Source organism: Alligator mississippiensis, chromosome 6, assembly GCF_030867095.1.
Source record: "Alligator mississippiensis isolate rAllMis1 chromosome 6, rAllMis1, whole genome shotgun sequence".
Lineage (NCBI taxonomy): Eukaryota > Metazoa > Chordata > Crocodylia > Alligatoridae > Alligator > Alligator mississippiensis.
The window spans coordinates 84,474,140-84,495,705 of NC_081829.1; the positions used below are offsets into that span (position 1 = coordinate 84,474,140).

Here is a 21,566-nt window from a genome sequence, read left to right on the forward strand (position 1 = left end):
ATAAATTCATCTGAAGATAAAGGGCAGGTATTGCACAGCTGTGTAAATACAAGAGACTTTCTTGGAAAATTACCATTTATACTGTGCTACTATGTAGACTTAAGAGGAAAACTAATACTTTTCTATTACAAAAAGGAATACACAAACGTTGACTTCACTGCATTTGGCTTTCACTATAAATTTGTTTCAGGAAACAAACACAGTATTTCTAATCTCTTAAAATGTCAGCAGCCTGCAAACTGTGATTTGTATAATAAATTACATAATTACTTATTAGTCTTTAAGAATTTTTAACATCTCCAAAACCATATTTTCTATCATCATAATCAGGGTTGCAACTCAAGAATTTTTTTACTGATAATCTGCAAACTTCTTACTGACAACCAAAAATTTTTACTGCAATAAAACTTTACTAACAACTAAACTTTTTTACTCACGTGTTACATAATGTAATACAGGTAGTAAATTTACTACACAGTAGCTACTGTGTGCTAGCGCGTGGGTAGACAGCTGACCAGGAGCAGATTGCAGGCAGCAGGGGACAGGAGAACTGTCCCCTCATCTGGGCAGCTGATCAGAGCTGGGGCTAGGACATCACCCCCTTCCCCAGCAGCAGGCAGCTGCTAGACCCCAACTCTGAGACTGAAGCAGGGCCTAGGACATGAACGATGCATGTACCCAGAGGCTGGGGGGGCACAGGAGGTGGCAGAGGTGGTGGGGAGGGAATGTGGTGGCAGGGAGCAGGGAGCTCCCACAGGCTGCTGCGGTGGTACTGGCGGCAGGGGGTAAGGCAGTGGTGAGCGCTGACCAGCAGTCAGCGACCACCCATAGACACCCACCGGCAGCATCGACAGCGGCCATCGGTGACCATCCACAGACACCGCCGGCAGTGTCAGCAGCGAGGGAGGTTGGCAAGGAATGACCACTCGCAGGTGCTGCTGGCAGTGGTGGCAGCAGCCAATCTCAGGAGGTGCACCGCCAAGCTCAGGGGGGTACACGTGCAACCAGGTGCACCCCCTACGCATTGCCAATGGGCTGGGACATCATCCCCTGCCATGGCAGATACCTGTTGCTGTGTCCCCACTCCAATCTCAGAGTGGGGGCTGGGACATTGTCCCCTGCCCAGGCAGCTGCTGGGCCCCTGATCTGATCTTGGGTGGGAGCAGGGACATTGTCTGAAGCCCTGGCAGCTGCCTGCTGCCGGCACCAGGGATGATGTTCCGGCCCCCACTCTGAAATCAGAGTAGGGGCATGGCAGTCGGCAGCTGCCTGGGGTAGGGGTGTGAGATGGGAGGAAGCTGCCTCAGAGGTGGGACAGCTTCCTCCACCCCCACCCCCCAGAGCCTAGCCTGATCACAGTGTCCCCTTGCCACCCCAGGGCTGGTACCTTGGGGAGCCTAGATCTCCCCCTGGCTGCTGTATGGGAGCAGAAAAGGGCAGGAGTAGGCCTGCACTGAACTGCTCCCATGAGGAGCAAATTTGCTGCTGATGGGTGCATGTGTAGATACGTTCCTAGGGAAAGATTACTGCACAGTATTTTATTGCACGGTAGGCTTTCAGTTCATTAATAGCACGTGCCCAGAAAAAAGTTTGCATATTGTCAGTAAAAAATGTATTGACTTGGCAACCCTGCTCGATTGCAGCAATGGTGTTACACTGTGCTGCCTCAAGCCCAGGAGTCCTCTACTCACCCCCACACCATGATACCTCACATATGACTGCCTCCTCCCAAGTCCACACCCCAGCTTTAACCTTGCTGGCCCTGCTGCCCCTGTTCCAGCAGGAACCCCCACCCACTGCTTCTCCCTGGCCTGCAGTTTTGTTCTAGCTGCACCAACAGGTAGATGGCAACCCTGATCCAATAACATCTCAGCATCTACACATGCACCCCTGTTAGGGGACAGACAACTAATAAACTCCACAGCAGGGTAGTACCCTGTTGCAGAGTTTTATCATATGCAGCAGTGAACATGTAGACACTGACACTGACCTGGCTGGCTGGGGTACAAAGGTGCTTCAGTGCAGGGGCTGTCTGCTGCCACCCTCATGATCCAGCCAGACCCTCTGCAGCATATTGAGCCCAGTTGGAGCAGTTCTGGGCTGACAGGCTAACTCCTGGATCCTCTGCCAGCTGGGGCTCAGGCTCCACATTCAGTGCATGAATAAATTCTGGAGCTAATTGCTCTGAAGTTATTTGCTCCCGGGTGTACATTCAAATGGTACACCCAGGAGCAAAAACCCTGGAGTAACAAGCACCAGAGTTTATTCATGTGCACTAATTGCACGTGTAAAGGCACCCATAAGGGCCTCTACTTTGATCTTTGAATATAGGAAGCTAGAGACAATTATTGGATAAAATCAATTTATTGCATCACACACTATTGCACATCAACACACCACTTTTTAGGCAAGATCATAATAGTTAAAAGTTTAGATTTAAGTCAATACAGTTTTCCTTCAATTAGTTTATAAGACACTGATTCGCAAATAGAGAGACTTGAAACTCTTTTAAGGGTGCTGCAGGGTGCCATGCCATGTTAGTGCTGTTAGCTGTTCAAACCACTCACTCGGGGGCGCATCCAGATGAGCGTGGACCTGTGGTGTGTGGCACTGCAGACCCTCTGCGGTGCCACATACCCCACACACTGCAAGTGCACGCATGCCATGTGCTGCTGATTTGCAGCGAACGGGTGTTTTTTGACTATGGAACCAGCTCAGTTGCTGGCTCCAACTTCACCTACCCCACCCAGGGTAATGTACCGCATGCAAGAGCATGCATGACACCAGTGTTCGGCCCTTGGGTGCATTTTTCCCATGGGACAAATAGCAGTAGCACATATTTGTACCCTTGCTTTTTTTTCCCAGGGTTACAACCAGGCACATTCACTCTAGCATGAGGCAAATTGCCCCTGGTGCGGTAGGAGAGGCTGGGTCCAGAACCTGTGCTTTTTTTAGCAGCACTTTTTTTCTTTTTTACACCAGGGTCTCCCAGTGTCAAATTTTGGCACTGTGCCACAAATTAGCAGGGCTGTGAATGGGTGCACATGAGCTGCATGTGGTATGCGATGCCTCAAACAGCTTTGAGGCATCACAAAACACACATGAGCATTCATCTGGACATGCCCAGAGATTTCAAACAGGAATCCGTGTTGTTAAATGCATTTTGACTTGTTGTGGTCTTTTTGAGCATTTCGCAACAGAAAAATTGCTCTATTATTTTTCCATAGTCAAAAATTAAATGAAAGGTAGGATCTGGCATTTTCCAAGGGATGACTTGAGTTGAATCCAACAAGGTTGAAATCACAGTTGTAGAAAACATCAAGTAGCTTTCTGACTGAGTAGCATACACCTACTAGATGTAAACAGAAACATGACCTTGAAAATAGATGCTGGTCATTCTTTATTTGTTGAGCCCATTGTATTTTAACCAGTCTTCCTCCCTCATATGACCATTGGGCTATTCTGCAGTTTGATAATTCCCTACCGAAATACTAAATTTAAACAAAATCTTTCTGCATTATAATCAGGCTTTTCCTGTTTCATTCACTAAGACATTCCAGGGCAATCCAATATACTCAACTTTGTAGTCATATTTATGGCACTGAATACAGATATTATTCACATTAAACTCTAACAACATGGAAGGACAAGGGCTGAAAGAGGGCAAAGCAACTAGCTATATTTGCAAGCATTTATACCTACAAATAGCTAACTTTCTAATCAGCAATGGTGTTAACTGTCATGCAGGAAAAAAATGTAACATTTTGTTAGCGCTGCAAATCATATTAGTGTTTTTCCTCTCAGTAATGTTCAAGTTTCTGTTTAAAATGTTTGCTCATATTTAGCATTAAACTTCACTGCTTGATATGGATGCCTTTTGTTCTTCTGGTCTGATATCTTTTAGTACATATCTTTACTTTCTGTGCTTATCAAAAGAAGCCTAAAATGACTACTATTAACAGCAAAGCGATTACCAACTTCATTGATTTATCTTACTTCTCAAAATTAATCATGAAGATAAAGATATTGTACATTGTTTTATGTTATTTTAATATACTTGAATTGTTTTTACAGTGCTCAACCTATTTGATGACAGTATTGTGTAAAAAAAAAGGAAGAGAAGTTGAATAGGCACAAGAATGTGACAAAATATGGATCAGAAAAATCAAATCAGCCAGTCTAATTATACTTTTATAACCAAGATGATTATGTTATAGCCAGATTTGGAATTCTAGACAGGTTTAAAATTAGAGAACAGCAATGACAGTTAGGAAAATATTTAGATATAAACAATCACATAGCAAATATTCTAATATTTATTAAAAATGTAGTTTTAGGACTCATTAGTTGGCAGATACACAATGAACTGATCTTTCCAATAACAAAAGCCATTTATGCAACATATTAATTAATGGAAGGGATTCCTTCTGCGGAGCTTAATTGGCCCAGAAACTATCACTTTCTCCACTCCATAACCCTTATTTCTGTTGTTTTTAGGAAGACAGCCCTGGTAGCATCGAGAAGAATAATCATATTTCTTGCACACCACCATTTTGCAACGCAGGTAAAGTGTAGAATATCTGTTTGGCATCCTGAAAGGTTTAAATTTGAACCGCATGCTCCTTCGGTCTGATGAGTAGGAATTAGAGTAGGTGGAGTCTCTTGTACACCTAAGAAAAGAAATAGAAAACATATATTAAATTCATGTTATCACACAAATTGGGTTTATGAAAATACAGGTTTTTGTAGCATCATCAATTGATAGAAATTTTCCTTCATATATTTTGGATGATAAAGCTCAAAGTTCATATTTTAAAGCTCCTTAATATATGAAGTTGTACTGTAATAATAAAAGCATGACAAGTTTTAAAACATTTAACAGAATTTGAAGAGAATAAGTTTGAAAAGAATTATTGAAAAATACGTAAAGAGCTAGAGTGCTATTTTGTTATCTAATGTTATCTTCTCATTTTGAGTTTAGATTTTTTTAAACTAAGACACCCCGCACCACACACACACACATCTTTTTTTCACTCTTCCCTCAATTTACTTATGTTAGGGAGATGTAAAATTCCTGCAGAGATTTTAGAGTGGTTTCTCTTTCCTACTCCTTCCATAAACAGAATATAGAGATGAAAGCATATATAAAACGAGGGATGGCACCAGTGGAGGGGCTTGGGGGGGCTATAGCCCCCCAAAATTCGCTTTAGACTCTCTGTAGCCACTCATCCCAGCATTGCCCTGGGGCCACCACCGCCTGCCCCACGCAGCTGAGCCTGCCCTGCTGCCACCCACAGCCTGCAGAGGCGTAGTGTTCCTGGCCCAGCCTTAGAAGTGTTTGGCCAGGAGATGTATAGTGTGGCCTCCCACTCCAAAGTTTCTGTGTAGCCCACCTCAGCCCCCACACCGGGAAGAGGCTGGCGCTGCCTCTGCATAAACCATAGTAATGGGAATGTGAGTCTTTATTAACCTCTTGTGGCTGATGCTAATGGCCATGACCCTTTATCTCGAAGTGGTAGAACCTACTAAGGCTTGGAGGTCTGTGGCTTATGGGTTCAAGCATGTGCCATTTTTTCAGATGAGGTCAGTTAAATGTAAAGTATTGATTTTAAAATTGAGTTAGATGTTTCCTTACCCTCTACTGATTAAATCATATTCCACTGTTGAAAAGTCACGGAGATTAGGATATACCACACAAGTGTCTGCAAATAATATCAGGTTTGGATCAGAGCTGTAGATAGTGGCTTGAACTAATAAATCCTGATTTGGTTTGACGTAGAAGGGCGGAGAATTCATTGGGTGTAACAAAGATGGTGAGGCATAAAAAGAAAACTTTACAACGAACTGTTCGTGCTGAGCTATTTCAGGTGCAGGCTGTGTAATAGGGACATCTGTTCTCTGGTCCACTTTGCAGTTGAGTTGCAGCAGGTTATTCTTTTTCTTGGTGAAATCACTTCCAAAAGTGGATGCTGTGACTGTGTTGGAATACCTGATAATTCCATTATGTAGCTGAAAAAAATAAAAAAAATATGTTTCATATGTCTCGCTGAAATATGACACCCTAAAGAATTGAAACATATTACAAATCAGTAGAAAGTTAGATGAGGCAGTGGTGAATTTTCTGAATGCCAGTAAAAATGGTTTTAGACAAAACATTTCATATCAATGTTAGACTTTTTATGCTTGATCATTGACCTTGTATGAAAGTAATGAAGGAAAATATCTGGTGTGTATCAAGAAAAAAAACCCCTTGATGATAAGATTAACTTACCCGCTTGAGGGTTGGGGTGGAAGACACATTGTTAGGAACATTTTAAATAAATTGGGCAAAACACTGGAAAAATACTCAAGGGAACAACTCTATACTGGCAAGAAATGAGTTAAATGATCTCTTTCAACCTATAACATTTCATCTTTCTCATTTACTTTAAGTGGAGTGAAAGTAGTTCCAATTAATTCCAATTAATTTCTGAATTTTGACTATAAAGTAGTTTTCATTTTCTTCACTATCAGGTAAAGACACTATTGTGTTTAATGAAAACAGAGATGGAAGTAGGACTCCTGGTCCTAAAGACCTTACATATGTAAGACTTCTATTAAGCTCAAGAGGTATTTTGAGTGAATAAGTTCTACAGGCTTGGATGTAGTATTAGTACGTGGGGGTGGGTGAGGAAGCAACTAATGTTGTTAAGTAACCTCTTAAACAAAGTAAGGCATCTACACAGAATCTACGTAAATGTTTCAGTATGATCACAATTTTCTTCTTGAGCTGCAGTGGCCGTTGTTTCTACAATTCTGATTTGTTTTCTTGCTCTCTTCCAGCATCTGTGTGGTACTGTGTATGTGTGAAGATGCTTTGTGTATTGCTTTGTATTAGGTATAAAAGATGACATTCACCTACGTGCAGAAAACCACTCAAGTCACTCTCAATTCCTGAATAGAAAATTTCCAAAATGGGCCTAATTACTCAAGGCACCACTAAAAAAACCCATACTGTTTCCTTAGTATAAAGCAATATATGCTCTCCAAAATAAGGAGACAAGACCCTATCTAAATGCTGAAACCACTCACAGTCCATCATCTGAAGCAAAAGACTTAAGTGAAGAAAGGTAGATCTTACTTTTTTTGAAGTCCATACTTCAATCACTAATTTCAGCTGGAATGGCACTGGACCTTTGGGTTTTTCCTTTGTGTTGTTACTACTCATACATTTATTTCTGGACTGTTATTACTCATACATTTATTTCTAGACACAGTTGTGCCTGCTACTTAGTACGTAGTATACCTTAAAAGTTCTTGTTTAAGCCCAAAACAGAGAGATTATAACTTTGTTACAACAGTTAAGAAGACTTTGGTAATTAGTTCAAATTGTAGCTACCCAAATACTCAAGTAATTAGTTCACATTGTAGTTACAGTTCTGGCAGCCCCAGAAAGCTGGCTGTCATGAAACAAGGTAGCTACAATTTAAGTTCCTCATTGGAAATATTTTAAAGAACATGAAGATACTCTGAAAGATGTTCATCCTTAAGTAATGTTAGCAAACCATTTTGATATATAACATTTTCAAATGCAAACGCTCTTACCTCTTTTCTTGTCCCACAGGTACCATATCGTACGCAGAATACTGCAGTGTAAGCTGTCAAGATTGGTTTACAATTTTGGTCATTCAAGTGAAGCGACAATGCAGAATAGCCTTTGGACCTGATATAAGCTTCTTGAATGACTGCACACATGTAGGTTGGCTGGCATAAAAGTGTAACTGCAGAGGGGGGAAATTTAAATATCAGTAAACATTATTTAAAAATATATATTTCAGCATAAATATGGTAGGTATGCTGTTGATTATTCTATGCACATCACTAGGAAGCAAGCAAAACATTCACTATCCTGGGAATAAAAGCTGGATAGAGAGAAAACAGATTCATGCCTGTTCTTAGTAGTAGATTAACACCACTGAAAATTCTTACTTCTTCCTGTCTTCCTTTATTGGACTGAGTGATAACAGGCTACACAAATCGCCTCCACTCTACAACTCTTGTGCTAAGGTTAAACTGAGAGTTAAGCCATAGCAGTAATCCACTGATTTGCTTGTTTGACCTTGACCTTCCTGCATGCTCTGAAGAAGCACATAAAAACAGGGATCTTATTAAGCAGTTTTCCAAGTCAAGGGACGCCCCCTTTAAAATTGCAGACTCAGCCTTGTGATAAGCTGCATGAGGGCAGATTGGCTCTTCCTCTCTCCACAAGGTGACAATGACAGCTCCTTCTACCAGAACTGCTTCAGTGATGAAGTCTTCAAAAGCTGTATCATTTCTGCATTGTCTGAGCCATGGCTTAAGACATAAATGAATCAATTTAACTGGCAAACTGCATCCTTCTCTGCCTTCCCCATGGTCTTCAGATGCTCTCCACAGCTGCTTCTGTGATAGCTTTCAATGAACTTTCCTTTCTCTATGGCCTTCCTCCCTTGTTCAAGTGGTTCACAAATGGTCTGTTACTTTCTTCCCACTCCAGGACTATGCATGCATGGACAGTCTTCTCTGAAGTGTCCCTACAGTAAAGAGTCTTTTCTGATGGAACTTCCTAGCTTTGATATCTGATACTTGGTCCACCTTCAAGCCTTCATGCTCTGAGTATAAGGACCCTAGGATGTGTGAGACTTCAAAACTGAATTGTAGCTCCTGGGTTCCAACAACCTGCTAGGTGCTATGCTTGAAGTGATTAGTATTGTACCACTAAGGGAAAGCTGTGAGGGGTAAATATTACTTTTAGGTGAAGAGACATCAATTCATACTACATTAGAAAATGGAGAATGAGAAAATATTACCAGATGCATTGGATGCTGCTGTGGTTTCTGGGGGCTCTCCTAATGCAAAAGGAAAAAAATAAGGATAATTCATGAAACAAAATGTAATCCGTTATCATACAGTATAAGCAACTGAATTAGGATTTTGAAAATAGTAATAGTGAATGTTTGAATTTATGATCATTTTCCAAAGAGTTATATAAGAAAAAATAATGTACTGAAAATTGAAAGGGGCAAGAATTGGCTTCAGTGGGAGATGGACCGAACTCCACAGGTATTCCTGTATGGACAAGTAATGTCATGCTCTAATATCTGTTGTGAATCCTGAAATATGTGTCTATGTTGAATTAGTTGTTTGCACATAAGTGCACATAATTCATAGGCACAATCTAGATGTCTTTTTAAAAGAATGTAGTACATCAAGCCAGATTTTCAAAGATGACCCCAGCCTATTTTTAAGCGCCTAATGAAACATATTATGTTAATTTATAAGTAAACTTGGAATTACATATCAGTTTGAAAATGACTATCCTGGCAGTGGTACATTTTACAGAAAACTTAACAAAAGGTTTAAGCCAAAGCCCACAAAAGTCAATGGTAGGGTTCGTATCGATTTTAACAGACTTAGACTTGCACTATAAGAAGACATGACTTACAGTATGATACCCTTAATGTGATTTATTATAAAGGGCCCATATAGACCAGCTAGATTTACAGTAAACTCTTTAGGGCAGGAACTATGGTTTGTTCAGTATTCAGACAGCGCTTAGCTCAATGGAGCTTGGCAAGGGTTCATGACCAGGATTCAAAGGTGTTACTATAATACAAGTCTGAAAAACATCAACATCACTAGCACAAGCACTAGCTCTGTATGAGGCAGAAGAGCTGTTAATATAAAAATAAAGCAATAGGCTAGAATTAAGGACCATTCTCACAACAATTGTTTTTTATTAAGCTTTATTAACCATTTGCCTCAAAATGTATTTAAAAGACAAGAAAATTAGAAACTGTAGTTCAACAACCAAAGTTAGCAGAGATGATAGAAGGTGAGGAACAGAGATGCATCTCTCCAAAGTGCCTTAAAACATTCTCCAACAGATATCCAACCCCTCCAGCACAATAATTCTTAGCCATGAGTGGCTGTGATGACAGCCCTTAAAATAAAGGGTCAAATCTTGACTCACTACTAAGGATAATGGAGCTTTGTCATTGATTTAATTAGAACCAGGACTGCACCCAGTAATATATTTTGAAACTATGGAGACATGGGTATTTTCTAACTGAAACACAGAAGTTATCCCATGGCGAAAAAAATATAATTAAACATGTTAGAATAAGACCACAGAGAGTTTAGACATAAATCTTGTTATTTAAAAGAATATATATATGTTCAAAACTCGTAGCCTACTTGCAAAATATCAGTCTGTCTTAAGATCTGACCATTGGGGGCCATTAATAAATAAAAAAGAAAGGTCCAGCAATCCAGCCTCAGACCTAGTGGGAAAGATACTGTGGATTTTCAATATAGTGATTTATACCTTTTTCCTGAGATGAGGCAGTAGAAAGCAAGGTAAAAGTGATTTACTTCTACAGATAATTGCTATTTCCATGTGAATATAGATGTTCATGCATAACTGCAGATAGCAAGTCAGAAAATGCACTGTAAGCCCTTCAAATAGGTCACCTTCCACATAGGTATGTAAATAGGTTTCAAATATTAAAAGCAGATTTTTTAAAGCAAGACTAAGAAAAGACTTACCAGTTGTAATGAGCTTTTGGGTGGTGGATGGAAAAGCTGGTAATGCAAAAAGATAATGAAAGATAGAAGTAAAACACTATTTTTTATTAAATATATGAGTCCCTGGAAAAGCAACATTTTCTATAACATTGTGGCTAAGATGGAATATATCAAACTACAAATTTAACAAGAAACTTAGTGCAAACATGAAGACTGTACAAAGCTTGAAAAGTGATGGAGGTATCGGAGTAGGTATCTTCAGGTAGTTGTGCAATAATGCATCACATCTAAAATTGGACTTCAACAACTGGATCCACATAAGCAGCTATTCAAATTATCTGTATTGTAGATGAGACCAGCCTGAGTAGAGGAGTATGGATTTACTTCTGATGATATTACCATATCCTTGGGATTTGGGGCATGGAAAGCACTGGAAACAGGAAGCCAATCAGTGCACTGTAAGATTATAGACTTCTCTTTAACTAGTCATGTAACCAGGCTAATGCTGTACTACTTACATATAGTAATGGACTCCTGCGTGATGATAGGAGAAGCTGGGGAGTAGAGAAGAAAAAAGACAAACTTAAATACTTTATGAAACAAACACTTAAATAAACATCATGACTTACTTAAGAATATTAAAATAATACTATGGATTTGCTATTACAATGAACTAAGTCATTGTGGAAAAGGAAAGCTTGGTGGCCTGGAAGAAAACTCCTAGAGGTTTCCCCTTCCTCTCTTGAATCTTAATTCACAGCCCCCATTACTGCCTGGATTTCCCCATCCCAGTGACACTAAATTAATTGCCAAATCCTGTATTTCAAATGGGATTTTATGGAAACACAGGTTATTGGTTAATAGGGATAAATATAAATGGCAAAGCTCATTTATTTTTTATTTAGATCAGAATGGATTTTCTAAGAAAATGTAAAAATAATATTGTATCCATTTAAATAAAAATCAAAACACATTTACAAGAAGTGATGAGTTTATCTCACTGATCTAATAACCAGAAGCAATATGCTATTGATTCATCAGTCACCTGTCTTTGATCATAGTTACGCAGAGCCTGGTTCTCATGACCCTCATGATGCTAAGTAGCCCTTACTCATGACAGTAGAGTTCAGTGGCAATATCTCAGCAAGGACTACTGGTGTGATCCCTTTGTCATTAGAGGGGCCACAAAAGAGACAGCTCTGTTTAGCCTGGTTAAGAATCAGCAGTTCATGTCCAAACATTAATTTACCAATTAAACATATGAATAATTATGGCAAAAATGAAATAACAAATACCTGCTTTTTCAGATGTAGCATACTCTCCAGGAACTTATCAAAGGCATAAAAGAAAAGTCCCAGTTTAGTAACTGTCACAGTATGATGTAAACTGTTTAAAGGCTTTGTATCCAAAGCAAGGACCCAAAGTCAATGCAAAGGCCGGTTTGTCCAAATTTTGGGTTTTCATTCAGATTGTGACTGGGATTTTCTAATTGTTAAGTAATTAAATCTCAACTGTTTGGAGAAGCCCAATACTTGACATTGGTACCGCATAATTGTGCCTTTCTCCCTCCATAGCTAGGGACATAAGATACACATAAACAGTTTAAGTGATCAGAAACTGGTTTAAACCTGTACCAGAACAGAAGTTCAGTGCACATAAACCAGTTTCAAAATGTCCAAAACTGGTTTAAGACAAACCTGGTTGAATACAGTATCAGACTTAACTGATTTGGGTCAAACTAGTTTCTGGAACTTCTGTCCCAGACCCCTTCCTGGTTTAAGTTAAATGGGAGCCCCCAGCACGCTCTGCAGCCTGGGCTGTGTTCTCTGCTCCAACAAGGGACTTTTCTATCCCCAGCAGCCAGGTGTGGGGTGGATTTCCCCACCTCACCCCTTCCTCAGCCAGGGAATTAGTCCAGATCCAAGCTGGGGTGGGGGAGTAAAGCCCCTGATGTACTCCCTGCTGAACCGGCCACCCCCAGGACCCGCCGGGCTGCGGGCTGCATTCACCGGGGAGTCCCATGCTGCTGGACAGTCTGGGGAAGTGGAGCTGCAGCCTGTGATGCGAGCCCCCTCCTTCCTCCCATGTTAACGGCTCTGCTATCCTGCCTTGCAGCCTGGTGGGTGGAGTAAGATGGGAGCTACAGAGGCTGAGCCTGGTAGGCCAGAGGGGCAGTGGGCACTGGCTCCAGCCATGCAGGGCTTGCAGTGGGCAGGGCAAGCATAGAAGATGTGGGGAGGACTTGTGCGATGACTGCAGGGAGCTCAGGGTAGGGGCAGTGGGGCCCAGCTCCCAGATGGAGATGAGGTGCTGGAGGTGCCAGGCAGCCGTGATGCTCTGATCCCCTGGGCCAGCTTCAGAGAAGTGGTGGTGCCCAGAGCCACACTCACTCTGCTGCTCCTGGGATGGCAGCAGGGGTCGGGAATGGGTGGGAGGGAAGAGGGAAGGGAAGGAGGTTTCCGTCTTTCCTTCCCTCTCCCTTCTCAGTCAGCTTGCCAGCCGGGGAGGAAATGTCACTGGGTGATCGGCCCAGCTGCCAGCTGCAGGGAAGCCTGCAGTCCCCACCTGAGCCGGGAGCCGGGGCAATCACCTGGCCATGTCCCCTCCCCAGCTAGTGGGCCAGCTGAGATGGGGATGGGGGGGAAAACTGTTCCCATTATGGGCTTCCCACCCCCTGTGCCAGGCCCAGCCTGGCTGGGGACCCAAAGCTGGGCTGGGGCTGTTTTCCCCCCACTCTCTCTTCAGCTGGCTCGTGGCTGAGCAGGGGGCATGGCCAGGTGATCACCCAGGCTGGCTGAGCAGGGGGCACAGCCAGCTTGCCGGGCTGGCTCCCAGCTCAGGCAGGGGAGGAAAGCCTGCATTGCGGGCTTCCCCACAGCCAGGAGCAGGGTGGATCACATGGCCATGCCCCCTGCTCAGTCAGCTGAGGAGGGAGTGGGGGCGCGGGGGGGAAAACAGCCCAGCTGGGGGTCCAGAGCTGGGGGGGTATCCCCCCCACTTCCTCCTCAGCTGGCCTCTGGCCAAGGAGGGGGCATGGCTAGGTGACTGGCCCAGCTCCTGGCTCCGGGTGTTGGGCAGTGGGGGGGGGGGGGGGAGAAACACCCTGCTGGGGGCTCCCCTCTCCCCGCTTGCCCCACAGCAGAGAGACCCCAGCTGGACATCCAGTGCCGGGCAGAGAGGGGGGTTTCCGTTCACACCAGCTAGACTGAGGAGAGGACGTGCCTAGGGAAACCGGCTCCAGGCATAGGGAGAGAGGGGAAGAGGCACCCCCCGGGCTCTTCTTCTTCTCCCCTTCTCCATTCCTCTGCATGGGGCAGATCCTTGCTGGGGGTCCAGTGCGGGGCGAAGGGGGTGGTTTCCCCCCAGGCTCACTCCTCACAAACACCTGCAAAGATTAAATTAATTCAGCCCCAGGCTTTTTGACTGTCTGTACTTAGCCCATGAGAGAAGTTAATCTGAAGACAGTATGAGCAAAGTGATGCTGCGTTATGGAGGAAGTTATTCCTGTTTTCATTTGAAAAACAAAGCAAATCGCAGACTGCAATTATGTCACTACAGCATAGCAGAACCTGGCGGGTGTGCTTAGAAGAATCTGAAAAATATTCATAACCAGAATTACTTTTAAAAAAGTGGTAAAGAAACTCACTGAGGAGAAGCTGGACTTCCTTCTACAGAAATCTGCTATTTAAGTGAGAATGCAGACTGGTTTATATAATGAACAGGATGCAGGAAACAGGGAACTAATAACTGCTTTCTGTAAGAATTTTCTGCCCTGTAAATCGTTATGTAAAACTGGAGAATATTTATTAAAATTAGGCTGAAAAAGGCTTACCTCTTGTAGTATGTGTCTCTGGGGTTTGTTGACGACCTAATAATAGAAAAGATAATGGAAAACTAAGTGAATGCTTAGTCTTTAGTAAAAATATGTTGAAATAAATGTCATCAGATATTGAGGAACAAGAAGTCAAATTAGGTGGAATTTCAATGCAGGAAAAACAGTGAGAAGGAGAGAATATAAGGAAACTACAAATCGAAAAGAAGAATTGGTCAGTGCAGACAGGTGGGCTGGAAAAGGTAACTACAGTGATGCCAATGACCGTGTGAAGCCCAGCAGATGGAGCCCTACGGCAAGGAATGCTCCGCAGTGTAACACTGCCCTGTCTGAATTTCTCCTAAATTCTCCAAATGGGAAGGGAAATTTAACCTCCAACCTTTGCAGAAAGAATAGAGATTAACCCGGAAGGGTTCAAATTCATGGAATCATGTGGAAGAAGTGGCTGTGATCAAGTGATTAAAGAGCTGATGAGCTAATGGACCGTCCTGCTCTCCTTCAACCTGTTACCTTTGTAACATGCCTGCATTTCCAGGCCACTGAAACAGATTCCCTTGCTAACAGGTGCCCCTAGCATTCTCCTTCAAGCTGAATTTTTCACTTAAAGGACTGTATGTTAGCCCTAACAAATACATTTGATATGAAATGGAACAGGAACTGAAAAGTACCTGAGCAGATGATACCAGCATCTTCATGGTGGACACAAGTTATGGGTGCCCCAACCTCTGTGAGAGCACTGCTTCAGAGAGGGTTCATTCCCTTTGCATCGCACAACATCTAGGAAAATACTTCAAAAGCCTTCACCAAAATAAGCACTAATCTGGACTGCAGTGGCCTTTCCACACCTAAGCTGTCCGCATACAAGCACAGCATCTTTTGTCCCAGGCATCATCACAGATGGTTCTCCAGCTTCCCCTGTGGTAGACTTCAACATGATCTGAACACCTGTACTCTCAACTCACTAGCCTCAGAGATGCATCTGAGAAGAGCACAGGATAGAGCATTTGTAATGTTAATGTATTCATTGTGTTTTCAATATCAAGAGATTTCCAGAACCTAGAAAGAGCCTGCACACTGCCTGGATAGAGCAGATTCTCCCCTGAATACCCAAGGTAACCCCAAATGCATAAGGATACAAAACTTACTCCAGGACACATCCTATGAGATGCAATGCAAACCCCACCACTAGAAGAGCCTCAGAAATTTTACTCAGACAAGATGTGAGTAAAAGGGTGAAGTGTAAAAGGTAGCAAAAGGAATATTGTAAAGTATATGCCAAAGATAATTCAAAGCCTTGACTTACTTGCTGCTACAGGGGTTGTGCTTCCAGTATCTGTTAAAGTGGAAAAAACAGAAGCATCAATTCTCATCACAGTACTTAGACACTACAATGTGAGAACAACAAAAGCAAATTGCATTAAGAAACAGCAAAAGCTTGATGTGAAAAATAATCCAGCTACCAAGGAAATATATTCATCATGCAACAGGAATCACGTTATCACTAAACAGTTGTGCCTTAATGTACTTATACCTTAAGGATAAACATGGTTTGAAGTACAAATAAGTATTCTGCCTAACTTCTATGCTGACTTGGTTCCAGAAAAAAATGTGACAACTGGATTTAGCCACCTCCAGTTAGACATCTGTTAGTCCAACAAGACATACAAACATGGAGTCATGATAACTGAATGCCCCTTGAGGTGCACAGCCAAATCTACATTATTTCATAATGCACTGGCAGCCCTATGTTAGGAAAATGAAGATCGTATAGGCTCTTGGTTAAACAATTTATGTCTGAATGTTTGCATAGCCTGGATCGCAGACAAGTATTAATAGGCCACAAAGTAGGTCAGTTGCATTTCTCACACTGGGCAATAATATAATGCATTTTTTCTTTATAAATATGTATTTAAAATTGTGCAGTTTTGCTACTGGTTTAAGTTAAGTGCCTGATAGAAAGGTTTTTCTCTTTCATTTTTCTAGCAATTTCATTGAGTACATTCCTCTCAATGTTTCTTCCAGGTTAGATTTACACAGTGAGTGTCCCTTACCCTTACTAGCTGTCATCAGTGATTCTGCAGTAGTAAACATTTCATGTGGGGTTGAAGTAAAGAAGATACTGGGTTCTGGTGTCATGTCTTCTGCAAATGTGACCAGAAAATTGAGGGAATAACTCATTAATGAGAACAAGAGAACAAGCAATCAGTAAAAGAGGAAAAATCAAACAAAACAAAACACAAACAAAAAACCCGAGAAGACCCCCTCTTCTCTCTGAAAACTGAATTGTTAGTTAATAGGTTTACATTCCAGACTTTGTGGAAAAATGAGTTAAATATATATGTATTATCCCTTGACATTTGGTTCTGGGCATCAGAATAGCATCCTCTAGCTAATAATAATTACTATTATAATTATAAGTGAAGTTGGCAGATTTTTGCTGTTGATGTCATTGGCTTAGGGAAGTTGTAACTAACCAGATGGCACAAAAGTTGTGTTGTTGATATCAATTTTTGTGGAAAAAGAAAGACATCAGATCTTACTCCTGTACAAAAGGAAACTGATTTAAAGGAAAATATTAGATCAATGTGGAAAGGAAGGAGAATGATACACCCAGAGCCGATCCTAGGGGCATATCAGCCTATGCAGGCTTGCAGGGGAAGGTGGTGGTGGGTGGCCAGAGCATGAAGCTGGCAGCATGCAGAGCCACGCAGAGTGGTGGCACCATTGACACATGCCAATGGCGCTGTCTGCATGGCCTGTACAACACTGTCCATGGGGGCCCCCAAAGCACGGGGCTTGAGGTAGTCACCCCGATTCACCCCTCCCAAGGAATGTCTCTGGATACACCTCCCAGCAGGGCATCCACCTACGTATATAACATGCTTCAAAGAATCCATGTGATCTAGACTTAACCTTCATCATATACAAGCCACAAATATGGTTTATGTCCAAGTAAAATTCTAAGATAATTGGCCCAATTCAGTAATTCCCCTTAATAAATGCTGATTGCATTCATTCACATTATTGAGGGGGCATGTACCATACTGCTAACACAACAAGGACAAATGGTCTAGGAACTGGGAGTATGTACTACAGTGCCCATAACACAAGATAAAGTGACACCAGCTAACAAGGCTCCAGAGCAAGGGGAGGTCCAAGTCCTAGTTTTGTGGGAACAGACAAAATTAGGAGAAGGCCCAAAAAGACCAGATTACTACATGTGCATGTGATAAGCTACATGGACTATGACAACAACACAGAGAGACCAACCAGAGATAGCCATGGATCAAGAGTCATCAGGAGTCATCACAAGGGAAAGAGAATACAAAAGCAGAGATTGGGAGTAGCAAAGGGTCCCTCTCTCCCTTCTTCATTGTCCTCCACCTGGGTCCCACCCTGTCCTTACCTCCTCCCTGTCCCAGTCCCCTGGCCAGAGTCCCTGAAGCCACCATGGACAGAAGGCACACCACCAGCCTGTCTCATCCACCCCACTGGAGGGGAGGTGCAAGCCTCAGCATCCCACCTCCAGACTGCTGACATCTGACAACTAAGAGAGTGCCTCAGGGTGAAGCCTGCGTCCTGGCCAGATGTACTTTGACTCTGATGACAGCCCTAGGATTTGACAGATATATAGAATTGCTTGATTGCTTGTATTACTTCTTTTCTGTTATCACTATGTATCAATAAATTTGCCTATTATCAAATGGAGAGGTCATGGTCGGTCTGAGGGTAATGGATATGGCTGCTGGGTCCTAAATCTAGAGCCAACAATTGGTGCCCAACGTGAGGCTCGGGACTCTGATTTAGGAACTGAGTAATTCCCCTTAATAAATGCTGATCTCATTCATTCACATTATTTCCTGTTTTGGCCTATTAAACAGGCCATGCTCTAGATCTTTACATAGTACAACTAAAATAGGCTGGGATTAAGCATCCTCTTTGATGGTTGTATTCAAGAGCTGCAAATTTAACTATACCCTCCTAGAACATTTTTTTGCTTCTCTCTAGATGACCTCCTGATCCTCTTCAGTTCTATTACCCAAAACTTGGCTTTTTTTAGCATTCAGTATTACATGCTGAATGCATTATTTCCTGTATCCCAGTACTCTCCTAAATCTGTGACTTAAGGAGCATGCCCCATTGTATGTGAACTGACACCGAGAACAGACTGCAGTTATTCATGTCTTCATATCATTCAAAGATTTATTTTAGCTTCATCTTCTGTTTCTGTTCTAAAGGACTGAGGAAAAATCTGAATAGCATATGCACCTGACCAGTGCACTATCATGCGCACTGGATCAGTACACTTTCAATGTTCATTTAACACAGTCACATACCAGGAAAAATGAAACAGAAACATAGAAGGGATAGTTATAGGGGAATATCAGGATGCCTCCAACTAGAATTCTGCTGTTCTGTGGATTGTGCAAATGTTACCATACGCAGTTTAAGTAATGCATTATATGCTCATGTGTCCATAAGACTCTAGAAGTCCTATATGAAGATGACTTAGGCTAGCAGTTTTCTCTTCCCACTGAAGTGATGTCAGAAGCTTGTCTATCTTAGTAGATTTGAATACCAACTGATTCTGCCTGTTTCCCGGAAAATAATTTTTGATCTCTCAGCATCATAAGAAATGTTGGGGTTTTCTGGAGAAGTGATTATTTCTCTCTTTTCTGTGGTGGAGGTGAAAGTAAAGAAGGAATCTGTCTAATCTGAAGTATCTGTTAGAAGGTAAGGAAATAATTTATTAGAGGGCATTAGCACATCATAATAGAAACTAGAAGTGGATGGTTGATGAAAAAGTTGGATTTCAGATACAGTACCTTAGCCTTTCAATATTGGGGATGAGGGGCAGAATTCTGTATTCCACTGATCTGTACTAATGCAGTCATAAACAAAGCTGGGGGATTTGTGCCAGAATATGGAGATACACATCAGTCAGAGCTCTGTCCACACAACTGCACGCGCAAGGATTCCAAAATGCAGATGTTGTTTCTGTAAGTCTCTGATTGTGCAGGGCACTGTTGCTGCCTGCCACTTTAAGGGCAGAGCCAAGCAGCCAGCAGGTGCTTAATTGCGGCTGCCGTTTTAGATCCCTGGCTGCCTATATAAACAGAGCGGTTTGCTACTGGAAGGCCAGGTAGTAACATTGCTAGGCTGAATACAAAATCCTGGAGGTAAGGGTAGGAGCTTAAGGGGATGGTTTGGAGGCTCCTGGTCCTGGGCATGACCTAAAACTGCACCCTGCTGGGAGTGGGTGGCCTGGTGGGGCTCTCAGTGGCACAGGAGTCCCCAGGAAATGCCAGGCCAGTTATCACCTTGGTGAAGGGTGAGAAGGGGTTCCTTAACCCCAGCCCTCACCTTCAGGTGGGCTATTCATACCATCAGAGCAGGGAAAGCCAGGTAAGCTTCAGGAAGCGCTTGAGCCTGCTGGGGGAGTGACCCTGCTGGGCCAGGCGTGCTTCAAGAAGCACCCGAGCCAGGAATGGGGCACCCCAATCCCTGAGTGCAGGCAGGAGGCATAGACCCAACTAAGGGACTTGACTGGCCAATGCTAGGGCCAGGACTGGAAGGGTCAAAAGGGCCAGGGGCCCACTGCGAGGGATGCCCATATGAAGCGAAGAAGCTCAGGGTCCCGACTAGCCTGAGATGGGGCCAGTGCTTATACAGAAGCTGAAGGTCCCTTTGAAAGGGGCCACAGCTAATAGGAAAAGGGGACGGTTGAGTCAAGTGCCTGAGATGCCATCTGCGAGGCTTGGGCCGCAGTGCAGGGGTGGAATGGAGCTGCAGATAGCACCCCCCCCCAATATTGGGGTGTATAATGGCCAGCCTCCCACCTAATTAACACTCAATTATATTCAATCAAGGCATGGCAGGAAAGACAGGTGGGTGGCATGCCCAGAGGCAGGTGGGGAAACTAGCCCTGTGGCTAATCAGGGACCCTATTTTGCCATACTGATATTTAGAAAATGAAGATTATTTAGGTTAGTGGCCCTTTCTTGCTAGACAGATTATGCCCCGCCCCCCTCTCCCCCCCCCCCATTATGTATCCACCTTACAGTACTTTCATCTGGTCTGTATTTCTCTTTTATGACTAATGAATGAGAATGTCATGGGAGTGTCAGAAGCTTTGCTTAAATCACATCCTAGAAGTATACCTTGAGGTTAAAAATTAAGCACTAATTACAATTTAAATAACGAGTAAAGTTGGGGGATTTCTGTCATTGACATCAATGTGATAGTACTGGTTGCTTCAGAAGCCTAAGTAGAAATATGTTCTGTTTTAGCTTCCTTGACAAAGAATCAAAAACACCAGAAGGTGTAATGTCTTAAATTCTCAGCATAAGTGGGGTTACTGACTAAAATATGAAGGAGCATTTTGGTTCTGTTAATAAGCCAATTGTTGGGTAGATACAGACAAACTTTCTGCATCACATATGATAAAGAAGTAGTAATCATTTGGAAGGAGACAGGGAAACCTCACTTTGAAAGCTTGGGAAACTAGGCTGGGCAGAAACACTAATTCTTTGACAATTCTGGGAGTTGCAAAACACATGGGCAGAATCAATAAATTCTTTACTTACCAAAGGGTATCCAACTTGTGGATCCAGTATCTGTTTCTGTGGAAAAACAAAAATATCAATTCCCATCTTTGTTCATATAGTTTTATTATAAAAAGCAAAACAAACATTTTAAAATATTTGTTTACACTTTCAGTCCCTCACCATCAATAGCAGTTGTCAGTGATTCTGGAGTAGTGATTGCTTCACTCTCCTCTATGATGGTGGTGGGAGAAGAGAAGGAATCTGTGGACTCTGGAGTGCCTGTAAGAAGGTGGAGGACTTTGTTAGGGTGAACTGGCCCTTTAAATTTTTCTGATGTGGGTCAACAATATATACTATACTGATTTATTACTGCTACTGTACAATTTAGCTATATTCAAAGTTGAGACACTGGTTGTTGTTCTCATCCTTGGGGCAAGATTAGTTATATCGCGAGTAGTTGGATAGTAAGTTGTCAGTCCTGACTCAGCCCCATATGGAGTGCAGCCAGGTCAGCCTCCGTCTGGGCCAGATCCAATTAATTGGTGGGTGCCTGCCTGCAGGATGAATCCAATCTGCTGGCGGGCTGGATCTGACCCTCCTAAATCTGGAAATTATCTGTCAATACCATGTTGCCCGACACT

The 21,566-nt window shown here is 42.7% G+C and overlaps 1 protein-coding gene across 1 annotated transcript; it reads right to left on the bottom strand.

Moving 5' to 3' along the window:
- Positions 1–4,063: 4,063 nt before the first annotated feature.
- On the bottom strand, positions 4,064–21,030 carry LOC102574753 (deleted in malignant brain tumors 1 protein). The gene is made up of 8 exons (XM_059730340.1): positions 20,965–21,030; positions 15,681–15,762; positions 14,378–14,413; positions 11,064–11,099; positions 10,567–10,602; positions 7,585–7,760; positions 5,636–6,009; positions 4,064–4,670 (listed from the first exon to the last, which is right to left on the bottom strand). Exons 1-8 carry the CDS (start codon positions 21,028–21,030, stop codon positions 4,409–4,411), a joined length of 1,068 nt encoding a protein of 355 aa, XP_059586323.1. The 3' UTR covers positions 4,064–4,408.
- Positions 21,031–21,566: the final 536 nt, after the last annotated feature.

Coding starts and splice junctions, on each gene's coding strand:
- LOC102574753 (XM_059730340.1), bottom strand. CDS start 21,030: ATGGGAATTGATATTTTTGTTTTTCCACAGAAACAGATACTGGATCCA. Junction 14,414..15,680: donor CACAACCCCTGTAGCAGCAA/GTAAGTCAAGGC, acceptor TTCTATTATTAG/GTCGTCAACAAACCCCAGAG. Junction 6,010..7,584: donor CCTGTGGGACAAGAAAAGAG/GTAAGAGCGTTT, acceptor TATTTTTTTCAG/CTACATAATGGAATTATCAG.